General features: G+C 60.3%; 2 protein-coding genes across 2 annotated transcripts; one reads left to right on the top strand and one right to left on the bottom strand.

Annotated features, from left to right (window-relative positions):
• Window positions 1-767: 767 nt before the first annotated feature.
• On the bottom strand, window positions 768-12,632 carry GRK1 (G protein-coupled receptor kinase 1). The gene is given in 9 exon segments (XM_029210491.1): window positions 768-963; window positions 1,066-1,235; window positions 1,422-1,712; window positions 2,793-3,005; window positions 4,926-5,050; window positions 7,417-7,500; window positions 8,193-8,350; window positions 10,207-10,334; window positions 11,934-12,632. Coding segments are annotated over 9 exon segments (2,064 nt in total).
• A 6,270-nt stretch (window positions 12,633-18,902) lies between these two features.
• ATP4B (ATPase H+/K+ transporting subunit beta) lies at window positions 18,903-23,754 on the top strand. Its single transcript, XM_029210600.1, has 7 exons — window positions 18,903-19,025; window positions 19,490-19,618; window positions 20,525-20,638; window positions 20,757-20,956; window positions 21,735-21,791; window positions 22,972-23,070; window positions 23,592-23,754. The coding sequence occupies exons 1-7, from the start codon at window positions 18,914-18,916 to the stop codon at window positions 23,751-23,753; spliced, it is 873 nt and encodes a 290-aa protein (XP_029066433.1). The 5' UTR covers window positions 18,903-18,913; the 3' UTR covers window position 23,754.
• The last annotated feature ends 1,029 nt before the right edge of the window (window positions 23,755-24,783 follow it).

Below are 24,783 nucleotides of genomic sequence, written 5' to 3' on the forward strand. Positions count from 1 at the left end.
GTGAGATTTACAGCTATTAGATAATCCACGTGTCTCATCCTAGGACACAAAACCGGCGTCAGGGCCGACCCAGCGATTGATCCTGCCGACAGCCCGGCCTCCCTTGGCCGTGGGCCCCCATCTTAGCCTCCCAGGCGATGCTCACGTGGCAGTTTCAGGTCACAGACCAAAAGCACGGGACGGCTCTTCAGGGCTCTTCCAGGACATTGTGGGTGCAGCGCACAGGAGAGAGGGTCGTCCTGCAGGTTTATTCACCAGGAGAGGGGCTTTAATGCCCTCGGTGCACAAGGGACCCGAAGATACACTTGAAACATCCCCACCAACAAGCCGGCCTCTTACACCTGACGGCTGTCTGAGCCACAACAGCCCGGGGCCAGCCTCCTGCAGTGGCTCCAGGCCAGCGGGGCCACTGGTCCCAGGTGGCTGAGCCGCAGCCTCCAAGGTCGTGCCCCTCAGGGTCACTCCTCTCCCGAGGCTGCTGGGGGAGCAGATGGCAGGGGTGCTAGCCACACTCAGCGTGACACTCTGAGGGCAGAGGCGCTCAAGAAAGGGAGGGGACTGCTCCCGGCCGTCAGGCAGCAAACCCCACGCAGCAACACCAGCCCTCCTGGCCCCAGGAGGGAGGCCAGGAGAGGGCCAGGCCTTGCAGGACAAGAGGCAGAGTCGGGGTGGGAAGCAGGTGCTGGGTGCGGGGAGACAGCCGCTGGCCCGTCCTGTCTGCCGGGGGTGGGCAGCTTGTGTCCAGTTGTCATCAACCGGCGATGGTCTCAGGATGAGGAGAAGCCAAGGGGGTGACCGCCGCGGTCAGCGTCACCCCCAGGCCCCTGGCCCTTCCCCTCCTCCTGGACGCCCAGGCCCCGGCCGGCAAGGGGACCCCGCTGGAGACTCAGCACCAGCAGACGTGCAGATGGCATCCCCAACGTGTGGGCGGGGACCAGCTCAGCCCCAGCAGTGACCCGACGGCTAGGGGTGGGGCCAGGAGCTGGGCGCTAAGGGAAACCGGGTCGGCGCACAGTCCGGGCCTCTCAGCGGAGCCCGCAAGCCCACAGGCCAGGGTTTGCCGACCTCTGAACCAGCCCAGAGAAGGCAGGGCCTGCGAAGCTGCAGCTGAGGTGCCAGGGAACCCGAACGGAGTCTTCACTCTCGCCACCCAAGCCGCCGCCAGCCTGCACGTCTGCTCCAGGGCCTGGAGAGCCACACGTCGCTGGTGCATTCCGTCCTGGGACCACTGGATCCTTTTTGAGTGAAAGGGTGCAAAAGAGGTAGGCTATCTACTGCTGGCACTCCTGACCCTGCGCGGGAGGCCGGGCTGGACTGGCCTCCTCTGTCCTGCCTGTGCTGAGCGCCGGGCCACAGCCACGCGGCGGCCTGGCGGGAGGGGCTCAGCTGACCCATGAGGCGCTGCAGCTGGTCTAGCAAACCAGACACAACCCCGACTTGGACGAGGGGGCCGCCTCCTGCACGGAGATCCCCTTCATGTCGTCGGGCATCTGCCCGTCAGGCCGCCACACGTTCAGGTCCCCAAAGATGCCCTTCTCGATCATCTCCTCCTGCCAGGGGATGGGGCAGGTGCCGGTGGCGAATTCCTGGAAGAATTCTGTGTCCTCTTTGTCAAAGGCCACACCCCTGACTGTGGAAAAGGCACCCACATCCTGGATGTTCTTTGCATAGACAGTCCTGGAGTCTGGGACGAAGGGGGGGGGTCAGCATCCCTGTGAGAGGACGGAAGACACGGGGCGTGAAGGGCCAGCCAGCGGGAGGAGGCGGCCGCACTCAGCCAGCAGGGCCGCTGCCCCTCATGCGGCCCTGGAGGTGACAAGGAGAGCGACACCCGCCACAGGGCGCTGAGCCAGGCTGGAGACTCAGAGTCCGGTCTGGACACACGTCGCCAGAACCCAGCCCCCATCTGCGCCCCCTCCGCCCCGCCCAGAAGCCCCGTCATGAGGGTCGGCGGGCCCTTGGCTGCACTGCCCCCGACGCCGCTGTGCCCACCGTCTCTGCAGACCCCCCAGCCCCAGTGCCGGCCTCCCCGTCTGCAGGTCTACACCTCGATCACAACATGCTCAGAACTGAACTCCCTGTGCCTTCACCCGATCCCTCCTCAGCACAGACCCTGTGGCCTCGGGACTCAATCCGGCTCCGGCTTCCCGGGTCCTGACCGCTCGCTCGGGCTGCCTGATCTCCCCGGGCCTGGGGCTGGTCTGGGCAGCTCTCCCTGGCACCCGGCACCTTCAGATCAGCCGGGGCTGCCACTGCCCTGACCCTTCCCCACCAAAGAAACTTCTCCTACTGGGGCGTCGGGCCGTGAGGTCACAGGCTCGCACTTCCTGGGTGTGGGTTCTGGTGGGTGTGGCGGGTGCCACGCTTCTCTCCCGCAGACACGCGTGTACACACACACTCGCACACACCAGCTTGCACGAGACATGACAGCAGACTCTGGTGGAACGAACGACGGCTGGAGAAATCCCGCCTCGACTTGGATCGCAGGCTCCTTCAAGGAACCGCCTGACAGCGGGTTCAGATCTTCAGCTCACAGGTGTTTCCCGCACACCCCATCCAACCCTCGCCGCCTCCTCGGGTCCCCAGGAGACCCACCCCGTGAACGTCCAGTCCTGGGCGCGCTGGGATGAGCAGGGAAGAGGGACGGTGGTGTCATCGGGGGCAGAGGATGCTCCAGGGGTGGGGTTCGCCCAGGCCGCCCGCCCCCCGACCTCACGCTAAGCTGCTGGACGCCAATGGGACGGGGCGGCCAGCGAGGGTCGCCCAGGAGCCCCCAGCCCCAGCTCCCACACGCGGACAGTACCGGCCTCCAGTTGCCGCCAGCTGATGTCTCTGAAGAGGGGGCTGGCGCGGAGCCCATCACAGGAGCCGCCCCTGAACCCCAGGCGCCTCTCGGGGTCCTTCTGCAGCAGTGCCTCGCAGAAGTCCTTGCAGGCCTGGCTGAACTTGTCGGGGTAGGTGACCACCTCCTCCAGGACCCGCTGCTTCAGTTCCTTGTTCTCCACCTGCACGGCGGACACAGCACCGTCAGCCCACGTCACACCCCCGACACCCACGTCACACCCCGGCCAGGCCCACCCGCATCGCCCCAGCTGCCACGGCAGCTCCGGACACGGCAGCTCCGCGGGCCCGGCCGGCCCTGCTCTCGGGGGTGCCTGACGCCACCCTCCCGCGTGTTAGCACTTAAGGGCTCAGTATCGCTGGTCAGGGCGTGAGACCCTGAAGGTGGACACCTTGCACTCCCACAACCATCGCCCCCAGCTTGCCCGGCGAGGTGGCAGAGGTCCACCGAAGGCAGACGCCCCCTGGGCCCATGGAGCCTTAGTGCAGACCAGCTTTCCCGAGCACGACTTCCAGCCCACAAAATTCACTTCCAGTGGCTCCATCCCCAGGGAGCTCCCCGACAATCAGCCGGAAGTCTCCAGCCCCACCTCAACCAAACGCTGCCCATGTCCTCTCCCTGTCGGTCATATTTGCCCTTCCTGAAACGTCCTAAAGGTTCACGGAAGTGGGATCGTCCAGAGTCACTCTTCCGGGGCCAGATTCTTTTATTCATAGTGGGGGGTTTGAGACCTGTCCGTGTCACGGGTGTACCCGAGGCTCCTTCCCATCGAACACAGGGACCTCGGGTGGACCACAGAATGGAGGGACCACAGATGCACTGAAGATGGACCCCAGAATGCATGACCCAGAGATGGGCCATAGCATGAAGGGGTCACGGACGGACCATGGAATGGAGGGACCACGGATGGACCATGACTGGACCACGGATGGACCAGGGAATGGAGGGACCATGGATGGACCATGGAATGGAGGGACCACAGATGGACCACGATGGACAGACTATGACGGTTCACTTTCTCATGAAAGCGTCTCCTGCTCATTTTCACCAGAAAACAGGGATCCTTTCAGGGCTGTGGGCTCAGCCAGGGCTCTGAGGTGGAGCTCCTGTGGTGGCCTGAGGCCAACGTGGACCCCACACTGTGTTGCTTTACTCTGCTCGTCTGAGCTGAGGTCGGGGAGAGACCCGTTGCGGGAGTCTGAGGCAGAGGTGCACACGCACAGAGCGACCCTACGCGTTAGTCAGCAGAGGGGCTCTCACTCTCGGGGGACTGGAGACCAGACCGTCCCCACGACTATCTCAGGAGAGCAGCGGGGACTGGGCGGGGGCCCTCGGGGAGGTCCAGCAGAAGAAACTCATGGCTGCGACCCCCAGGCAGGCCGAGGGCCACGTCTAAAGTACGGTTCACCCCAGGCCTCCCTCCTCAGCCCCACAGACAGCCTTAGCTCCGAGCAGAGTCAGCATGGGGTCCGGGGAAGAGGCTGCTTTGCTCCTTTTGTGAACAGTGCTGGCGGCTCTGAACGACACCTATTCGCGGTTCCGCTGGGCTGGCAGAGCTCCCGGGGGAGACGCGGGGCCGCCACGCGGACAGGAAGCAGGGGGCACGGGAGGCAGGGCCCCAGCACAGCCACCCCCGGTGCCCACTGCCCCCAGGACGTCCAGGGAAGCTGCCGTGCCTGCAGCAGGGCCTGCAGCTCAGCATCCAGGGAGGCGAGCGCCTTGGCCTCCGGGAAGGGCAGGGAGGCCGCCAGTGGGTGAGCCACGCCCCCCAGAGCAGCGCTGCTCGTGGGGGCGGGGCTGGGGGGGGGGGTCCGGGCTCCTCTCCTCCTGACAGGCTCCTTGGCACACGGAGACCCAGGAGATGAGGTCGCCGTGTGTACCATGAGAAGCCTAGTGCTCCCCGAAAAGAAGGTCACCAGGTCAGCTGGGGGACACTGCTCCTGTGACCCCAACAAGGACGGTCACCAGGTCCTGTGGGGACACTGCTCCTATGACACACACACACACACACACACACACACACACACACACACACGGAGCTGATGCCAGCTCAGCTGCAGGGACACCGCTGGTCACCTCCTACCTTCTCTCCGCGGGCTCGGAAGGGGCCTCTGGCCGCGATCATCTCGTACAGCGTGACCCCCAGGGAGAAGTAATCCACGGCAAAGTCGTACTCCTCACCCCGCAAGAGCTCCGGGGCCATGAAGCCTGCGACAGGAGCACAGCGCGACTCGGAGACCAGCACACGGGCTCGCACCTCCCATCTCCCCGGAACCCAGCAGGGTCCTCGCGCCGGGACATGCGGGGCTGCCCCGCGCCCACCCACTAGGGAGCGCTCCCCCGGTTGTGAGTGTCCCCTTGGGTACAGCTATCCCTGGCTGGAGCCCCCTCCACCCAGGGTGGATCTCACCCCCACTGTGGTGCCCATGGCGGACAGAGCCAGTGTCTGAGGCTCACGCAGGACCTGTGGTCAGAGGCAGGCGCTCAGACCCGAAAGGGCACAAAAGGAGAGGCTGAAGCCCCGACGCTCCTAAGAGCGGTTTGGACTCCCAGTGGCCCGTGCACTCCACTTCTGGGGAGTCGGGGCCACGTGCTGGGCCCTGCAGGCTGAAGGGGACACCCTGAGAGCCAGCTCTGGCTTCCGTCCCTTTGTGCCCCGTGCAGAGGCCAGCCCAGGGCATGGGAAGGGTAGACGGGCAGCACCTGGGGCCCGTGGTCCACTCCCCCGGGGCCGAGTAGGCCGTTGAGGCTAGGCGCCAGGGTGGCTTCTGTGCTCAGATGACTAGGCATCCCCCCAAAGGCAAAGTTGAGCATGTCCTTTTGTCTCCAGCACCGCCTGGTCCTTCAGCGTTTACCTGCGTTCGCGGCAAGTTCCCAGGAGGGACATGGCTGGATAACACGGGCCACGCTGCTGTGGCCACAGGACATTCCCCCGGAGGTTACAGGAGCCAAGTTCCAAAGAACCCCCTGGCCCTGAACACAGCGTCTTTTCAGGGATTACAGTGCTGGCCAGACGGCCCAGACTCTGGAGAAAGACACGTTCCACCAACCACAACTTCTCCATGAAAACGGGCCGAGAGGAGGGCCCACCGACCACAGAGACGCAACATCCCTGCGGCGAACAGCCCGCTGGCCCCTCCCGTCTGCTCCACCCGCTGGGACCCAATGACACGTCTGCCTCGCGGCGTCTCACGTGGGGATAATGAATCTCCTTCGCGGGAAAGACGGCACGAGCGGGCAATGGGTGAGTGCACGCAGCGTCAGTCTAGGCGCCAGTTCCTCCTCCCCCCGCCCCGAGCCCCGCGGTGCTGGCACAGCGAGTGCCGCTTTGGGTGGACTGCGGCTGAACCGGGGGCGGAGGCTCGGCTCTGGGGACCTGGGCCGGAGGGAGCAGGGGTCCAGGGCAGAGGGTACGGAGGGCTCCCCGAGCCTTCGCTGGACGCCCCACCTTCTAACTCACACCGACCCCAGCCTCCGCTGCCACTGCTTGAGGCCCCCGCGCCCGCCTGACCCCAAACGCACAGGTCAGCACAGCCCGCGGGCAGAGCCACGCCGTCCAGGGCTCAGAGCCGCTCGGCGGCCGCGGCAAAGTCTGGGCGCCCCCTAGCGGCCGGTGGGGCGTCGTGCAAGCAGGGCCGGTGACACCCCAGGTCCACCGACTCCAACCCTGGACCTGATCCGCCGGGAATAGGCGAGCGGCATTTCGCTCACGCGCTCACGCCCTGGAGAGGAACCTCAGAGGATCCGGAAAATTCACGACGGGACCTCTTCCTAAATAAAGCCGCAGATGAGGCAGACCCGCTGTGGCAACAGGCACAACCCCCAAAGGAGCCCAAAGCGCAGGATGGGGGCCTCGGGGACAAAGCAGGACCCGAACGGCCCAAGTCCCGGGAGCAGCTCTTTGTCCCCGAAGCCGGACACACACGGAAGAAGCAGATCTGCTGAGAAGTCCTACAGAAAACCCGGGCCATCAGGAGGGCAGAGCGCTCGGAGCGCCCGCTGCGCCGTGTGTGAGCGTGAGCCTGTCTATCACCCCAGGCCCCTGCGGTGAGCACCGAAGCCCCCCGCCCCCACCTCCCGCTCGGATGCCTCTTCTCTGCGCCCACCTGCCTGGGGGTGAGAGGAGATGGGGTGGGGACAGGAGGCGCCACGCACGCACATGCACACAGACACACACACGCACACGTGCACAGTCACGCACACAGACACACGCACGGTCCAGGGGCCACCTCACAGCTGAGCACCTGCCAGGCCCTGTCCCACCCACCCTGCCTCTGTGCTGCTTCCCTCGGTGCAGACCCCCAGGCTCTGCCCGTGGCCGGCGCTGGGGAGCTTCCATCACAGAGGGCACGCGTGGCAAACAAGGAGTGATTGTTCAGGGGGTCGGGGGTCGTCCCTGCGTGGGTGCCAGTCCCGCAGTCTCACCCTGAGAGGGGACGGATGAGGGAGCATCTTCCTGACAAGCCCCAGCCCTCACCGTGACGCCCACCCCAGGCCGCGGGACCCCAGGACCCCGGGCCTCGTCCCCTTCGCCCCCATAGCGGCTGCCCTCACCCCGGCTCTCAGGCCCTCACCTGGCGTCCCCGCATAGCCCTTGGTCTTGGCCTGCCCTTCCTTCAGCTCCACGGCCAGCCCAAGGTCAGAAATTCGGATGTTGCCTGGAGAACAAACACGGGGTCAGGTCACACGCGGCTCCGCAAACAAAGGCCCCCGGGGCTCCTGGACACACACACGTGCACAAGCAGGGCGCACACACGCAGGGGCCGCTGCTCCCCGTTCAGGCTGCGGAGGGCCCGAGGGTCCCAGCAGCGCTCGCAACTGGAATCCGGGGCATAGTCCCCCTAAAGCCAGCCTCCTCGTGGCTCTGTCTTCCCCGAGCTCTGCAGCAACAGCCTTTGGGGCACCAGTGTGTGCGTCTGACCTGTGATGGGGAGGGAAGGGGGGCTCTAAAGGGACTTACGGGAACCTCAGTCTTGGGGGTTATTTCCTGATGAGAATCCCAGTTTGACTCCTCACGAAGACAGCAAACAAAGGGATCGAGTGGGGACTCGGCCACAACCGTTAGCTGTTTACTAAGAGTTCCACACACACTGGCCTCCCGGACTAAGTCCCTGCTGCCCTGGCGCCTAGTCATGCACCAGATTTCACCGAAGTCCGTTAATAACCTCCACTCGGGGATAATGCCATGCGGTCGCAAAATGGCTGAACGAGCAGTAAACAAACTTGAGACGTGTGTTGGTGCCGTAAAACTGTAACGAGCATTTATCAGAGCGGGTCCCTCCCCTACCGACGCCCAATCAGGCTACAGAGGTGAGCAGGGCGAGGGGAGGCCGCGAGGGGGCCGCCTCACCGTCGTCGTCCAGGAGCACGTTCTCGGGCTTGAGGTCTCGGTAGATGATTCCCCGCTGGTGCAGGTGCTCTAGACCACTGATGATCTGGGCCGTGTAGAAGATGGCGCGCGCCTCCGGGAAGCCGGGGTTCTCCTCGTCCACGTTGTAGATGTGGTACCTGGGGGCAGACCGCGTGGAGCCTGTGCTTCTCTGGCACAACCAGGAGCCGCGTGCCCACGGTTTTGACGGGAAGTAAAATCTCGGGAAAGCGTTGAGGCCTCCAAATCCCACGTTGTGTCGGCAAAGCGTCCGTCATTTCAGCCTCGGCGTCCAGCCTTAGGGGCCCGCGGCGGAGCCTGGACCGCCGGCCGCCGGTGTCTGTGTCCTCACAGCCCCTCAGCACAGCTGTTACAGGGGAAAGGCAGGGCAGCTCTCCCCACCCCACCTCCCCTGCTCCGGCCCGCGGGAGGGAACAGGGAAACAGGCCCCAAAGCCACCTTACAGCCACCAGTGAAGGAGCCAGGCAGAGGGAGCCGAAGGCGGGCCACGGGACCAGCCCAAGCCCCATCCAAAGTGAGCGGCTGACCCAGAGCCCAGGAGGCATGTGGGCCGTTTCCCCAGAGACACGCAGACTCCCCGCTGGGCCCTCGGAGGACTCCCCCCCGGCCTCCCGGACTCTCCTATCTCCCGTTTCCCTGTCACATTGTACAGAGACGCAAAACCTAACAAGCAAGGTATTTAAACTAGAGAACAACCAGGGAGAGGGGAGTCAGGCCAGTAATCTCGAAGAAAACAAGAGAGAAACCCTCACGTCCGCCGGAGCGACAGCATGAATGCCTGTTATGCTACGTGTACCTTTTACTACAGTGTCCTGTAGTACAGTGTGGGGCAGTGCCACGTACAGTGTGCCACGCGTGCGGTGCGGTATAGGACGGGGTAGCGCGGGGCAGCGTGGTGCAGGGCCGTGTAGTACTATCGATACGGTGTAGTATATACAGTGCAGGGGGACATAGCAGCGTGTATAGCGCAGCACGCTGTAACAGCACAGCATCGCGGCCCAGCGCAGCGCCGGGCAGGGCAGGCGAGCAAAGCGTCACGATCTCTCCGCTCTCCAGCTCGTGCTATTTGCGCTTTCCAGACCCTTCGCTCCTCCTCCGTGAACTTGCACAGGTGGCTCAGTCAGGGCCTCAGAGCCTCACCTGGAAAGTGGGGCCAACAAGCCCACCGGCAGAGTTCCGGTGCAGGCGAACCCAGGCCCGAGAACGGAGGCACAGCGACGGCCCCCTTGTGTGAGGGCCGTGCGAGTCGCCTAAGTGTCTCAGGTGTGTCAGCTAACTCTCCACAGCAACCTCGGAAGGCCAGTATTTCACCTCTATCCCCGCTTTACAGACCAGCACGCTGGGGCAAGGGCGGCCGTGTTGCCCAGCTGGCAAGTGGGTCTTTTCCCCTCTGAGAGCCAGTGGTCCAACTTCTCCCGGGAGCCCAGGGCCGGGCCCTCAGGTCTCCGGCAAACCCAGGCCCCGTAACGGTGACGACGCCCTCTGGTTCTCCCTGCGGTGGGTGGCCAAGCCACGGTTCCCGAAGTCGGCCGCACAGTGCTTCCGCTCTGCCACCACCCCCAGAGTGCATCGTTGACGAAGCTTGTCTTTGTTTGCCATCCCTCTTAAAGCGCAGCCCTCGCCCCCCTTGAGGCCCCTCCCGCCCCTTTATCCGCCGTCCAACTAGCACTCGATTCGCAGCTCCTCACGCCCTGCTGCCCTCCCTGCTCACCCCGGCGTCCGCCCGAACCCGAGGCCCGCAGGACGGACCCATGACCAGAGAGCTTGACCGCCTCGCCCAGGGTTCCTGCACTTCACTGGGACTGAGAACACGTCGTTTCGAGGACCCGCAATCCGAAGGCAAAGCGGAGGACTGAGATGGGGGCAGGGCTTGTCTTTACCACCACGTCCTCAGCACGTGGGAAGGAGCCCCTCTGCGCACTCGGCCGCGTGAGCCCTCCCGTCCCGATCCCACAGCCGAGAGGCGGGCGCTGACCTTATGTCGCCTCCATTCATGACGGTCATCACCAGACAGAGGTCGGTTTTGGTTTCGAAGGCGTAGGCCAGAGACACGATGAACCTGCTGTGGACTTTGGCGAGAATCTTCTTCTCCACCATTGCGCCCTGGAAAGCAGGGTGAGCGCCCAGGGTTAGGCGGGAAAGTGATATTGCCAAAAACGGCCAAGCTCCACAAACCAGAAAATGTCACGATAAAACGGAAACAGGGCTTCCCTGGTGGCGCAGTGGTTGAGAGTCCGCCTGCCGATGCAGGGGACGCGGGTTCGCGCCCCGGTCCGGGAAGATCCCACATGCCGCGGAGCGGCTGGGCCCATGAGCCATGGCCGCTGAGCCTGCACGTCCGCACGTCCGGAGCCTGTGCTCCGCAACGGGAGAGGCCACAGCAGTGAGAGGCCGCGAACCACAAAAAAAAAAAAAAGTGGCTGTACAGAGCAATTGCAAATAACTTAGAGACATGCCTCACATGCCCCGTTTCACAGAGACAAGATAGGGCCTGGGAACCCATCACGTGCAGAGGACTCCGGGGTTCCTAGGGCCGCCAGCAAGGGGGCTCCTGCCAACCAGCCTTAGAAATGTGGCTGAGGGTCCCGGCAGGTCCCCAGGCAGCCTGTCGGCACTGACCTTCCCTTCCAGCTCTTCCTGCTGCAATCCCAGCCCTTCTCCTCCCATCCAGGCCTCTGAACAGCACCTTTTCAAGCCACCCCGCATCCCTGTTCATTTTCTATATTGATTTTAAGACCCCATGAAGTCCATTTAATGTGTTTTTGAAAGCTGTGCTGGGTAAGGAGAAAGAGCCCTGTTGAAGGAGGAGTTCTTGATGTTGAGAAGCCCTTTCTACCCACTGCGTGGGAAGATTTTAGGCGGATTTTACTTTGCAAAAGTTTGGTAAGTTTCCTGAACTCGGGAGAAGAGAGGCTTAATACCCTAACAGTTGGATTCAAATTGCAGGTAGATGGCCCTGAGGGTTCCTGCTGCCCGCAGAGGCCGTCAGGCAGAGCACCATCGAGGGGCCCCGGGTGGGGTGCTCGGGGGTAGCTGCTGTTTGCCCCCAGTGTGATCTGTCCTGTGCAGCGGGAACGGGAAGGAAGCCCGCGCAGGCAGACGCGCGGCTGGAGGTTAAGCAGCTTTGGCTGACCCCGCCCGAACGGGGCCTGAGGCCAGACGGAGAGTGGGCGCGCTCAGAGCAGATACTTCCACCACCCCCAACGCCCGGCCCGGACAGCGCTGCAAGCGGGCACCTTGGGGCCTCCCCACACCAGCCCCGGGGAGACTCCCCCTGCAGCCTCCTCCCAGCACAAGCCAGGGAAAGTTCCAGAAAGTCAGAGTAACGAATCTGGAGACTCATCCCAGCACCCTCCCTGACACCGGCTGCTGCACTGCGTGGCACTGGTGACAAGCCGAGAAGCGTGGTGCCATGTGGCACAGGACCCACGCCAGCCACGCAGAGGCCGCCCTGCCAGGAGGGACGTCCCGGGCACCGAGGCTGGTGGTTTAGAGCGGCTGGACAAGCAGAGCGTCCGAGCGCCACCGGCGCCTGCCGCTCCGAGCCAGGGGCTTGGTCACCAGGCAGACAGGCGGACTCGACGAGGGGGCGCGGGGCACTGACCCCGCCCAGGGCCGCACGGCGGGAGCGCCCACCACAGGGTGAGCCGGCCCAGGACGCCCCAGCCCCTACCCGCTCCCCGGAATGCCTCGGCGGCCCACCTTGTACCCCTTCCTCTTCTTCAGCCGCTTCTTGTTCAGCTTTTTGCACGCGTACATCTTCCCGGTGGCCTTCATCTGGCAGGCAGACACCTCCCCAAAGCCTCCCCGCCCCAGGACCCTGAAGTCCAGGAACCAGTCCTCGCCCACGGGCTGGGCCTCCAACCACTTCCACTGCAGGAAGCGCTGGAAGTACAGGCTGTCCAGGTACTGCTGGAAGGGGGCCTGGCTCAGGTGCGCCAGGGTGGCCTGCAGGAGGGGCTGGAAGAGCCCGTCCCCGGCCCCCGCCGGCCCCTCCCGGACCTGCGCCACCATCTCCTTGTCCAGGAAGCCGCAGAAGAGCTTGGCCTGGGGGTCCAGGTACTCGGCCCGGATGGCCTGGGCCTTCTGCGGCCGGAGGTCGTCACCGGCGGTGTTGTAGACCTCGATGTCCCTCCAGAGCTCCAGGGCCGGCACGTGCTGCTCGTGGGCCTGCAGGAACTGCTGGAAGAGCCGCTTGCCGATGGGCTGCTCCGAGCACACGTTCTCGAAGCCCAGGTCCAGGCTCGCCTGGAGCGCCCCACACTTGGACAGCGGGGGCAGCTTGAGCCGGGCCAAGTACTTCCTGTCCCGGGAGGTCGGGCCGCTGCTCGCGTCGAAGCTGGCCCGGGCAGCAATGAAGGCCGAGTTGGCCACCACCGTCTCCAGGGACCCGAAATCCATCCCGGCGCCGGCCTCCCTCCGCGTCCGGCTCCCACGTCCCAAGCCGGCCTAACCCACTGCCCTTGGCCTCTGGCCCGTTCCCACCCTCTGGGGACAGGAGGATGGCCGGGCACCGGGAGCCCCAGGAAGCCCGCTGACCCAGCTCAGGCGAAATCCCGGCTGGAGTGGAGGACGCGCAGGGCGGGAGCAGGTGCCAGAAAAAGACAATCCCTAAGCCGCTCGCAGACGGATTAGACGGGCCACCCTGCCCCGCTCCTTCCCACGGGGAAGGACACACCTGGCCCCAGGCCCAGCACACAGGAGCCCCGAGCCTCCCCGTCTGGCCCGCTGGCCCACGCAGATGAGCTGGACCCTCCGCCTGTTTCCTGGTGGGGACACGGGGCCCAGGTGAAGGGAGGGAGCCCAGGAGAAACCTGAATTCACAAAGATGGCTGGTGTTTTCCCCACTATGTGTCATTTTTTTCTTTAGAAAACCCGCGAGTGAGAATAAAACCAGCTAATGACAGGAGTTTAGGAATAGGCTTTCTGGGCGTCCACGGGTGAGACCCCTGGCCAGGGGACTGGTCACTACGTGAGGACCAACATTTGTCCTGACCTGACACTGACAGCAGCTGTGTCATGCTGGTGGCTCTGATGACCTGAGGTAACCCCGGCCCTTGCCGAGGGATCAGCTTCACATCAGCCCCCTGCCCTCACCTGGGCTGTGCTGGCTGGTGAAGAAGAAACGCCAAGAGAAAGGTTCAGGTGAAATTAGGACGGGGATGCAGGAGACCCCAGCTATACCCAGGCTGAGGTCCCACACAGAGAGAGGCAGGAGAGAGAAGGGAACGAAGAGGCCAGGGACGCACCAGGGGCACACCTGAGACACACCTGGGGGACACCTGAGACATACCTGGGACATACCTGGGGCACACCTGAGGGACACCTCGGACACACCTGGGGCTCACCTGAGACTCACCGGGGGCACACCTAAGACACACCTGGGACATAGCTGGGGCACAGCTGGGACACAGCTGGAGGACACCTGGGACACACCTGAGGCACACCTGGGGGATACCTGAGACATACCTGGGACATACCTGGGGCACAGTTGGGACACACCTGAGACAGCTGGGACACAGCTGGAGGACACTTGGGACACACCAGGGGCACACCTGAGACACACCTGAGACATACCTGGGGCTCACCTGAGACACACCGGGGGAACACCTAAGACACACCTGGGACATAGCTGGGGGCACAGCTGGGACACACCTGAGGCACACCTGGGGGGTACCTGAGACATACCTGGGGCACACCTGAGACACACCTGGGACATACTTGGGGCACAGCTGGGACACAGCTGGAGGACACTTGGGACACACCTGGGGCACACCTGGGTATGGCCTTGTCTGCCTTGTTCTAGTACACAGTAGGTGCTTGGTACATGTATGGGAAAGAATGACAAGGAAGTGATGGGGGTTGGTTACAGTTTAGAGAGGGGAGGAAGAGAAGGGCCACAGAAATGAAGAACACCCCAGCCAGAAGAGGCCAGGTAACCAACTCCACGCGGGGAGGAGAGGGTCGAGAGGGCAGTGAGATTCTGCCAGTGGGTATGAGGAGACAGGCGGACTCTGTGTAGCAGTCGGGGAAGCAGAAACAAGAACTTGCAGCTGAGCAGGTGGGTTGGTGCGTCCAGCCTGGCACTTACTAGCAGGCGACCTTGAGCTGACCTCTTCAAACCCTTCCTGCCTTTTCTTTAACCCGTCAGTGTTCAGACAGGTCGGCGGCTCCGGCTCCAAGGCGTGTTGTAGACTGGAGCCCCTTCTACGGTGTCTCTCACCGTGTGTCCCCAGACAGCGCCTCCCAGCAGTGCCGGGGACACAAATCGCCTGGAGAAATAAAGATCTGCTTCAGTGGGCCTGGAGTGGGTCTGGCACCCAGATCAGGAACCCCTGCGAGAGGCGGTGTCCGAGGACGGCAACTCCCACTGGATTAACGCTGAGCTGAACGACCTCCTGGGGAAGTGGGAAGCATTCAGATAAACGGCGTTAAACATGTTTCCGATCACGGGACTCAGAGATTGAAGAGTGAGCTTGGCTCTCTAAGAGGGGCCAAGTACGCAGAGCTTCCCAAACTCACTGGGCCCCTTTTTTTTAAAGTTTTTATTTAGAGTAACTGTAGATTCACGTGCAGTTATAGGAAATAACCCAGAGACCCCTGCACCCCTCACCCAATCCCCCAGTAGTAGCATCTCCCCAAACTGTAGCTCGGGATCGCAGCGCGGATACCGATGCCAACACAGCAAACGCTCAGGAACCCCCGACACCACACGGTCCCCCTTTATAGACACCTGCCTCCCTCCCACCCCAAACCCTGTCCTGAACCCTGTCAACCACTAATCTGTTCTCCATTTCCATAAAGTTGTCATTTCAAGAATGCTTTGTAAGTGGAATCACGCAGTGTGTCACTTTGGGGATTCGCTCTTTTCTCTCAGCATGACTCCCTGGGTTCACCCAGGCGGTTACACGCACCTGTAGGTTCCCTGCTCAGTAGTATTCCATGGTGTGAATGGACCACGGTTGGTTTAACCATTCGCTTGTTGAAGGACATCTAGGTTGATTCCAGTTTGGGCTATCATGAATAAAGCTGCTAAAAACATACAGACATTCGTGCAGACATAAATTTCAGTTTCTCTGGGATTAATGCCCAAGAGCATATGTGCTGAGTTGTATGGTGTTTGCATGTTCAATTTTTTAAGAAACTGGCAAACTCTTTTCCAGATGGCGCTACCATTTTATATTCCCGCCAGCAACACACGAGTGATCCAGTTTCTCAGCATCCTCACCAACACTTGGAGTTGTCACTATTTTTTATTTTAGCTCTTGTGATAGGTGGTACCCCATTGTGTTTTTAATTTGCATTTCCCTACTGGCTAATGATATTGAGCATTTTCCCATGTGTTTGTCATCTGTGAATCCTCTTCGGTGAAGTATCCCATCATGTCTTTTGGCCACGTTCTAACTGGACGGCTTGCTTTTTTGCTGTTGAGTTGGAGGTGCAATTTTTCAATTTTCTCTTTTATGGATTGTGCTTCTGGTGTCAGGCCTAAGAACTCTCTGCCTAACCCTAGTTCTTGAAGATTTTCTCCCATGTATTTTTCCAAAATTTTTATACTTTTACATTTAAATCCATGACCATTTTGAGTTAACTTTTTTGCAAGGTGTGAGGCTTAGGTCAGGGTTCATGGATGTCCAGTTGTTCCACCTCCATGTGTTGAAAAGGCCGTCTTTGCATCATTGAATTTCTTTGGCACCTTTGTCAAAATCAGTTGGGCACATTTGTGAGTCTACTTCCGAGTTTTCTGTTCTGTTTCATTGTTCACTGTGTCTGTCCCTCCACCAACGCCACACTGTCTTGATGACTGTGGCTATATAATAAGCCTTGAAATTGAGTAGACTGAGTCTTATTTTTCTTTTTAAGAAATATTTTCAAAAAAGTATTCCAAATAAAGAAGAAAATATTTATTCTAGTTCCTTAGCCTTTCTAAATAAATTTTAGAATAGTCTTGCCTATAGATACAAAAAAGAAAATCCTGCTTGGATTTTGATAGAAATTGTGTTGAAACAGTGTAGCAGTTTGGGGAGTACTGACGTCTTTACTGTGTTGAATCTTCCAACCTACGAACACAATGTGTGTCTCTAGTTACTGAGACTTTTGTTTCATCACCATTATGTAGTTTTCAGCATACAAGTCTTACACATGTTTTATTAGATCAACACCTAAATATTCCTTTTTGTTTTGAGCAATTGCTTTCTAGGGAATTTTTGTGTCTGTCTTGGATATTCAAAGTTTAATCTTCATGCGACTTGGCACGGATTTGGGGGGGTATCTTGTTTGGGGGTTCTCTCAGCTTCTTGAGTCTGAAGGTTTATGCCTCAGCCCCACTCTTTCTTCTCTCCTTGCAGGACTCCAGTGACACAGACGTTAGGCCTTTCCTACGGCCCCTGGGTCACTGAGGCTGGGCGCTTTTTTTCTGGTTCTACTTTCTCTCTATTGTTCAAATCCGGAAATTTCTATCGTTTTTTCTTCCATGTCAGTGATTCTTTCCTCTGTCCCTTCCCTTCTGCTGCTGAATCCATTCTTTGAGCTTTTTATTTTGGTTATTGTATTTTTTGAATCTAAAATTTCCATTTGGTTCTTCTTTATGTCTTCTATTTCTTTCCTTAAACTTTCTACTTCTGTTTTTCCATTTGTTTCAAGCACAATCACCATTGCTGGCTGAAGCATTTTACAACCTGTCAGATGATTTCAGAATCTGTCACCTCAGTCTGGCGTTTGCTGATCATCTTGTTTTCACTTCATTTGGAGATCTTCCTGGTTCTCGCTCTGATGAGTGATTATCCGTCGAAAGCTGGGAATCTTCCTATCATCCAGTCCTTCGGCGTTCGCGGGCTTCCGCTGACCCCACGGCAGCTGTGGAGGGGTGGGCTCCGGTCCCTTGCTGCGGGGGGTGGGTGGGAGTCGAGCCCCCCGCATAGGAAGGGTGAGCTCCCACATCGCCTGGAGCTCGCTCTCTTTGGGGCGTCCGTCCCACGTTGCCTATTGCCCAGTGCCCCCCACCCCGCCCCAGGCCTCCCCTCCCCACGGGCACGTGTCCCAGGAAGGTCATCATGACAACGCGTGTGCAGCTCAGCACACACGTTCATGCTTCTGGGAATTCAGAGACTAAGTGTGGAGGGTTTCGTTCAAAGACTTCCAGGAAGAATTCATGCTGTGCTCGTCCTTTCCAGACAGGGCGGCACCGATTCTCTGCACAGCAGTTCCTACCCTGTGTCTTCAGGCCTCGGCGCAGGCGTCCCAGACCCACAGGCTGTGGACAGTGAGACCGCAGCCTAAGGCCACACTCTGTGTTTTTACCGCCCTGAAGTTTCAAAGCTGTGAAGGGGAACAGTGTGAAGGAAAATGCCTAGGACTGGTCCATTAAGAAACTATGAGTCCAAGCTAAAATGCTGCGATTCCATCTGAATTTTAGGATGTTCGTTTTGCTGACAAACTCTAAATCATCCTAAAGAAAATAAACATAATGGCTAGAGGGCTTTTCACTATCTTTATCCCCGAAGAACACTTCCAATTTGCCTACGTCGGTCCCTCAGAGGGAAAGTGACAATGGATGGACACCCAGCTCTTTGTTTACAATCCCCACCCTTTCAGTCGGGTCCTGACTTAGATACTTGTAAAGACGCCTCGGTGCCACATCCTGTTTGCCCGGCGCTGTGCTTTCCTCCTAATCTCAGAGATGGGCCCCAGCTATGTAGACCGCCAAGGCTGCTTGGTTCTGGCCACACATCAGGAGGTCCGGGGGCTCGTAGCTGTCCAGACGCTCAGGCCGCCCGGCAGGTCAGCTCCCTCAGAAACTCGGGGGTAGGACAGGCGTCTCAGGTTTTCAAGGCACCCCAGGTGGGTTGGACGTGCTGCCAGGCTGAGCGTCCCCTGCCGAGACACTGCCACAGTCCTGCAGCCACAAGCAAGGCCCACGGGAGCTCCCAGGTCCACTGGGTCCCCGCGGGGTCAGAATCTGCATTTCAGCAACTCGCCCGGAGACCGATGTGCATTCGGTTCCGAAAACACTCCTAGATTGTACGGCTGTGAATTCCTCCGTGGACACAAAGTCCTACAGGGCCCCAACACTGGCTCTCAGAGGACACCACGCTCGTCACCGAAGCTCAGCTCAAGAGCGACGGGAGCCCCTGCGGCCCCGCGTCCGGCAGCCCTGGGCACCGGCAGGCTTGGCTCTCCAGCACCAGGACTGACAGCGGCAGGAGCCCCCCACCCAACCCCGCCGGGGTCCCAGCCATCGCCTCATCATGGCCTCGGGCGCCTGCTGCAATCAGCGCAGAGCAGGGAGCATCTCGGCCGCGGCTGAGCGTCAGGGTCCAGGCCCCACCTCGTGCAGACCGCTCTCTTCACACCTCCCCCCCCCAAGGAGGTGCGAGTGGGCAGAGCTGAGCACCTGGCAGGCCTCCTTGCTCATAATCAGAGCAGATAAGGCTCTGGGCCAAGGGCACCCGAGAGGAGGAGTGAGCCACCCTGATTTGCCCAGGGAGGGGGTGGAGGGGCACCTGACGGCAGTGGAACCTGCCAGGCCTGCCCGGGCGTCGGTGCTTGACGGCCGAGCAGCGATAACACCCTGCTGGGCTCGCCCCGGAACCCAGAGCCGCAGTGCCCTTGACCTCTGAGGGGGAGACCATAAAACCCAAGGGGACGTCCTCCCCCAAGTGTCCCTTGGCAGGAGCGGGGTGATGGCGGCACTGCAGGAGAAGAAGTCATGCAGCCAGAGGATGGAGGAGTTCCGGCACTACTGCTGGAACCCGGACACGGGCCAGATGCTGGGCCGGACGCTGTCCCGCTGGGGTCCGTGCGGCAGGGCAGGGGCGCCAGGGGAGGGCAGGGGACCAGCAGCAGCCGCGTGGGGCTGGCAGGCTCAGTGCCCAGACGCAGGCCCTGGCCGGCCTCTCCTCCCCCACTGGGTGATTCCAAAGGCCCCCCCGCAGCCCCGACACCCGCCGACAACGGGCACCTGAGAGCAGCTGAGGATCAGCCCCAAAGGCTCAGCCTCGGATTTGAGAAGAGCGGTTTTAAAGCTATGTTCCTAAAACTAAAATTTTTTAAAAGGCTTTTAAGTTAAGGGGTGCAGGGTTATCGGGGTGATGAGAATGGTCTGGAACCAGATAGCGGGACGGGTGCCCAGCGCCGTGCGTGAACGTACCCGACACCAGTGCAATGCTCACCCTGAGAGGTGACACGTTTGGTGAGCTGCACGCGCGCTCCCCGCAACCAAGCAGCTGTCTCCGCGTCTGATCTGCCTCTTCCCGCAGTGTGGATCAGCCTCTACTACGTGGCCTTCTACGTGGTCATGACCGGCATCTTCGCCCTGTGCATCTACGTGCTGATGTGCACGATCGACCCGTACACTCCCGACTACCAGGACCAGCTCAAGTCACCAGGTACCGGGCGTCGGGCCCTGCTCTGCCCTGGGCTGCCGGGTCGGGACACAGCCCCTCGGGGAGGATGTCGGGGAGGACGGTCACCAGGGGATCAGGAAGGGGGGCGAGGGGCGCTCGGTGCCCGTGTGGCGTCACCGGCACCGAGGCTGCTCTCCTGTGGAGGCCTCGCCTCCCCAGCAGCAAATTAGGTCCAGAGCGCGAGTTTCGTCTAAGTGCAAGGTGGCCCGTGCGACGAGGGGACTGGGCCAGCGCCAAAGAGCGGGAGGTCGCTGGTGACGAGACTCCCAGATCCTGGGGAAGGTGTTCGGACCAAAACTTCCCCACGCAGCCAGCTAACCTGCGGTGCCTGCAAAAAGCAAAAGCAAAGGGCCGGGGGAGAAACGAAGGAAGGAAAGCTTCTTCCAGCCCAGCTACTCAGAGTGTCTGTCACCCCTGCGTCCTTAACTGTTTCTGAGGAAGACACTAACCCGAGAACATCCCACAGCAGCGCTGAGCTGGGTCAGCGCCCGGCGGATCCTCTGCAAATCATCATGACAACTGCGGGTCAATTTTTTGAATCAACCAACGGACAAAACATGGAGGATTTCTATGTCATTTCAGAACAGAACGTAATAGATTACAAACTTGAGAACACACTGTGATAGAATGTGCCCCAAACCCAGAGGCTGGCAGGCAGGCAGGCCTCCTGTGGGAGGGACCCGCAGGCCCTGGCCAGGCCTCGTGGGACGGCGCGGCCCCCCGGCCGATGGGCAGCGTCCCGGGCCCTGCTGGCTGCCAGGGGCAGAGGGACCCTAGAAGGCCTGGCCCCGAAGCGTCCCAGGCACGGCCTCCCCCAGGCCGGGGCCAACCAAACGGCAAACGACCTGATGTACAACCAAATGCCAAGGTGTCACGTCCTTTTTCCAGGGGTGACCTTGAGGCCAGATGTCTATGGGGAGAAAGGCCTGGACATCTCCTACAACGTGTCTGACAACAGGACCTGGACAGGACTAACGCAGGCCCTGCACCGCTTCCTGGCAGGTAGAGCGCAGAATGCACTGCAGTCTCCGTTCTTTCCTCATCTCAGGAACCCCCCAGGGGGTGGGGGGCAGAGGGGGGCCACAGCTCGGGCAGGGCCGCAGGTGTGCCTGTCCCCCAGGCTACTCACCCGCGGCCCAGGAGGCCAACATCAACTGCACGTCCGAGAAGTACTTCTTCCAGGAGAGCTTCCTGGCCCCGAACCACACCAAGTTCTCCTGCAAGTTCACAGCAGACATGCTGCAAAACTGCTCGGGCCGGCCGGACCCCACCTTCGGCTTTGAGGAAGGAAAGCCGTGTTTCATTATCAAGATGAACAGGGTGAGTGAGGGGATCGGAGGTGAGAAGGGAACCGGGCCCCCGCCTCTCCTGCACGTGTGCTGGCCGCGAGCGTGCCTTCCCTCAGACACAACTGGGAGCCACCATCCAGACCCGCCACCCACTTGACCGTGGCGTCCGCCACCCCCCGAGCCGCAGAGCCTGGGGCAGCCCTGTGAGCACGGCGGCTGGAAGAAGTTGGGCCGCGGTCAGCGCGGGGAGGGCACCTGGGAACCGTCTGAGGACAGGCGCAGAGGGAGGCTGACCGTGAGAACACAGCCAACCACCGGAGGCACGTCCACGCTGCGGGGAGAGGGGACATCTCGGCAGGGCCCCGGGGAGGGTGGGACCTGGCGGCGGGGTGGGGAGGACCTGGCACCATGCTGGCGTCTGCGTGGCACCCTTCATTTTCCTCCCTAAGAGGCCGGGGGGCCACACACTGGCACACCGCGCTGGGCCCCAGGGCCCAGCTGGGCTGCGGTCCCGGCCGCCTGGCTGGTGTGCAGCAAGGGAGGGCGGTGGTCCTCACGAGCCAGGAGGGCACTGCACTGGACCCTGGGCACCAGCAGGCGCATCCGGGGGCCGGGCCGTCTGCACAGGTGGGCTCGGGAAGCTCAGACCCCCGTCCAGCTCTGCCACCTGCCGGCCAAGACCACGGCCCCAGCGTGGAGCTTCCGGCTTTGAAGCAGGAGTTGGTACATCCGCCCCAGAGCCTCCCCGGCACCCGTCCTTCGCACTCACAGATGGGCACAGAGGCCACGTCCGAGCCTTTCCCTTCCAGATCGTCAAGTTTCTCCCCGGCAACAGCACGGCCCCCAGGGTGGACTGCACCTTCCTGGTGAGTGACCGGCCACAGCTGTCTTGTTTAGGAGGGAAGCCCTGTGGGAAACACTGATCTGCTTTTCCCTAAGCCGCCAGGGGCGCGAATCGCAGGAACCTTCACTTAAGAGTGGCTTTATCCCGGGGGATTAAAAACCCGGTAAGAATTATCAAGAAAAAATGTTCTATATGGTACTGCAAGATGCCAAATGGCACAGCTACGTGATCCTGGAGAGTAAAGGTTTACACTGTCTCTGGAAAAAGCAACCTGGTAAGAAAAACAACGCTCGTCACCGTTTTGCTTCAAAAAGCATTTGCGACCGTGTATCACTGACGTGCTTCAAAATGTCTGTGGCTATTTGGAAAAACCAAGGCACATCTACTACGCTGCTTTGTCCTTCTTACTGGCTTATTTACAAAAATATGCAAGTTACCGACAGCTACTGTTGTCTGGCAGCGTGTGTACAGAAATGCTGCCAACAGTCACCATTAATTTAGTCCAGTTTTTCTCAAAACATGTTTTTAAGTACAACATGAAAAAACTAAATTTGTCTTCGTTGAATATTTTCTAAAGCTTGTTTCCACAATCACGCCCTCAGCCAGGGCTCTCTGCCGTCAGCACGGGTGCCCCGCTGGGGTGACCACCGCTCCCCGCCCCCGCCCCGCCCAAAGCCTGCAGTCTCCCCGGAGCGCAGCGTTCGTCCTGTTTGGTTTTTCCTTTTCCTTTTTGAGTTTCCTCGACCACGCATGTGTAGGCTGACCCGGAATCTGCACAGACACCAAAGTACCCTTCCTCTGCCCTCGGACGAGCTCAAGCCGTTGGGCAAGTCGCTGGCTCTGACAGTGAGAGGAAGCAAACCCCACGGCAGCGTGTGGGTCCTTCCCCAGTCTCGGCAGATCAGCCGCCAGGCCTTGTGGGCCTTCATTCCCACACGCTCAGCTCTGTCACCTTTTTTATCCTAAGAGGGTTTAAAATGGAAAAAAACACAAGCTTGAAAAGTCACCCGGGGTCTTGCAAATGAACAAATTACACCCTCAATGGATTCTTGGCTGATGATAAAGATTAGATCTAGCGCCAACTGCACGTGTGGTCACGGTGCACACGTACGCACACACGTGGACCTGCGTGCAGAAGCATGCGTGGCACGGACACGAGCGCGCCAGATCCGGCCTTTCTCACAGCGGCCTCTCGCCCGCAGGACCAGCACCCGGATGCCCCGGCCCTGCAGGTGGAGTACTTCCCACCCAAAGGCGTCTACAGCCTACACTACTTCCCCTACTACGGGAAGAAGGCCCAGGTACGTGTGCGCCACTGTCCCCCACAGCTGCTCCGGAACCAGACGAAACTGAGCAATCACTAGCAGAAGGAAAGCCCTAAATGTTTCACCTGCAAAAACGAAACAAGGCCGTACTTAGCCCAGCCGGACCACTTAATCTTCGGGTGCTTCCCAAACCCCTGTTCTCCTAACTACCTGAAAACACATCGTTCTCACACAAAATAAATATCACATCTAATCCTTTACCTCCCAAGGGCCTCCTTAGAAGGCCCTTAGACAACTGCATATCCATTTAAAATCATTTTCTCCAAATCTCTTGCTTTATCCTCTGTTGTTTTTATATTAATTTTCATCAACTGTAACTTGAAGTTGAATCTGTCACTTGTCTGTCCCCGCCCCCCGCCCCCCCGGGCCAAGTCTCCTCGTTTCTAAGCAGGGAGACATTTGTGTCCCAGTGAGTCCCGGGCGGCTCTCGGGCGACGTGAGAGCACCCAGCCAAGCGCCCGGCCGCCCTCGAGGGTCCTAACGCACATCCACCTCAGCCCCACTACAGCAACCCGCTGGTGGCCGCGAAGCTTCTCAACGCCCCCGTGAACAGGGAGGTTGTCATCGTGTGCAAGATCCTGGCGGAGCACGTGACCTTCGACAACCCCCATGACCCCTATGAGGGGAAGGTGGAGTTCAAGCTTAAAATCCAGAAGTAGAGGAGCCAGGCGGCTGGCCCCCAGGTGCAGGGTGACCGCAGACGCCGCGTCCAGCTAAACCCGGCACCGAGGCAGCTCCGCACCAGACAGGCCCCCGTGCGCCCAGCTCTCGGAGCCAGACTCCTGTGAAACCTCTGTCACTTTTTAGGTAGAATTGTAGCCACGATAAAAACGCTGGGCTAACACGGTGACCCTAGGGCAGCAGCTGTGCAACTAACAAGACCCCAAAAGGACTCATCTCTTCCGCGCGGACATCACCTTTCCTGCTGTAATTTATTTTTTCTATACGTTAATATGAAGACCGGGAGTGCGTTGATATGAAACGTGACTTAGGATTTCATGCATTCTGGTTGCCGGCTTTAAAAAACACAATTCCTAAACTGTAAAAATCAAGTTTATTAAATTCACTCTTAATCTATGTAAAAGAGTCGTGTCTCTCCTGATGAGGGGGAAGAATTAACTAAAAACTCAAACTAACAAATTCAGTTAACTAAATTAACTAAAAAGAATTAACTAAAATTAATGAACTAAAAAACCTCTCCCTTTAACACTTTCAGTTGCAAGTCGGGGACATTACAAACCGGAGTGGGAGGGGCTGCCCCGAGAGCGCACAGTTCTGGGACGTAAGGGTGTCCCCACGCAGCGGAGCCCAAACCCCAGAGGTGACCTTCCTAGGAGCACAGTCTCCCCTCCAGGACGGCGGGGGCGGGGGGCGGTCTGCAGCCCCAGGCCATTCAGAAAACCCATTCTGTCCCAAGGACAAACCTGCTCTCACCTGTCGCCCACTTTTCACCCCACCCGGAGCTGGCAGCCCAGAGTCCTAACCCCACGGAAGAAGCCCCGCAGAGGCTCAGGGGACAGGGGACCCGCCGCCCAGCCCCGAAGGCCACCGGGGCCCGGGGTACGGGTGTCTCTGCTCCGCGTTGCCGACCCCACCGGCAAAAACCCTGAGCCACCTGGGAAGTGCCACGTCAGGCCAGAGATCAGGCCACCTCAGGGATGTCACGACACATTGGAGGTCAGAGGTCCA

The sequence above is a fragment of the Monodon monoceros genome, unplaced genomic scaffold, assembly GCF_005190385.1.
Source record: "Monodon monoceros isolate NGI ecotype Baffin Bay Population unplaced genomic scaffold, NGI_Narwhal_1 Super_Scaffold_8, whole genome shotgun sequence".
NCBI classification, from domain to species: domain Eukaryota; kingdom Metazoa; phylum Chordata; class Mammalia; order Artiodactyla; family Monodontidae; genus Monodon; species Monodon monoceros.

What these genes read in the sequence shown, in the direction of transcription:
- ATP4B (XM_029210600.1), top strand. Translation starts at nt 18,914, where the DNA reads ATGGCGGCACTGCAGGAGAAGAAGTCATGCAGCCAGAGGATGGAGGAG. An exon ending in GGACCAGCTCAAGTCACCAG is followed by an intron (nt 19,619 to 20,524) that starts GTACCGGGCGTC and finishes TCCTTTTTCCAG; the next exon opens with GGGTGACCTTGAGGCCAGAT. An exon ending in ACTACGGGAAGAAGGCCCAG is followed by an intron (nt 23,071 to 23,591) that starts GTACGTGTGCGC and finishes CATCCACCTCAG; the next exon opens with CCCCACTACAGCAACCCGCT.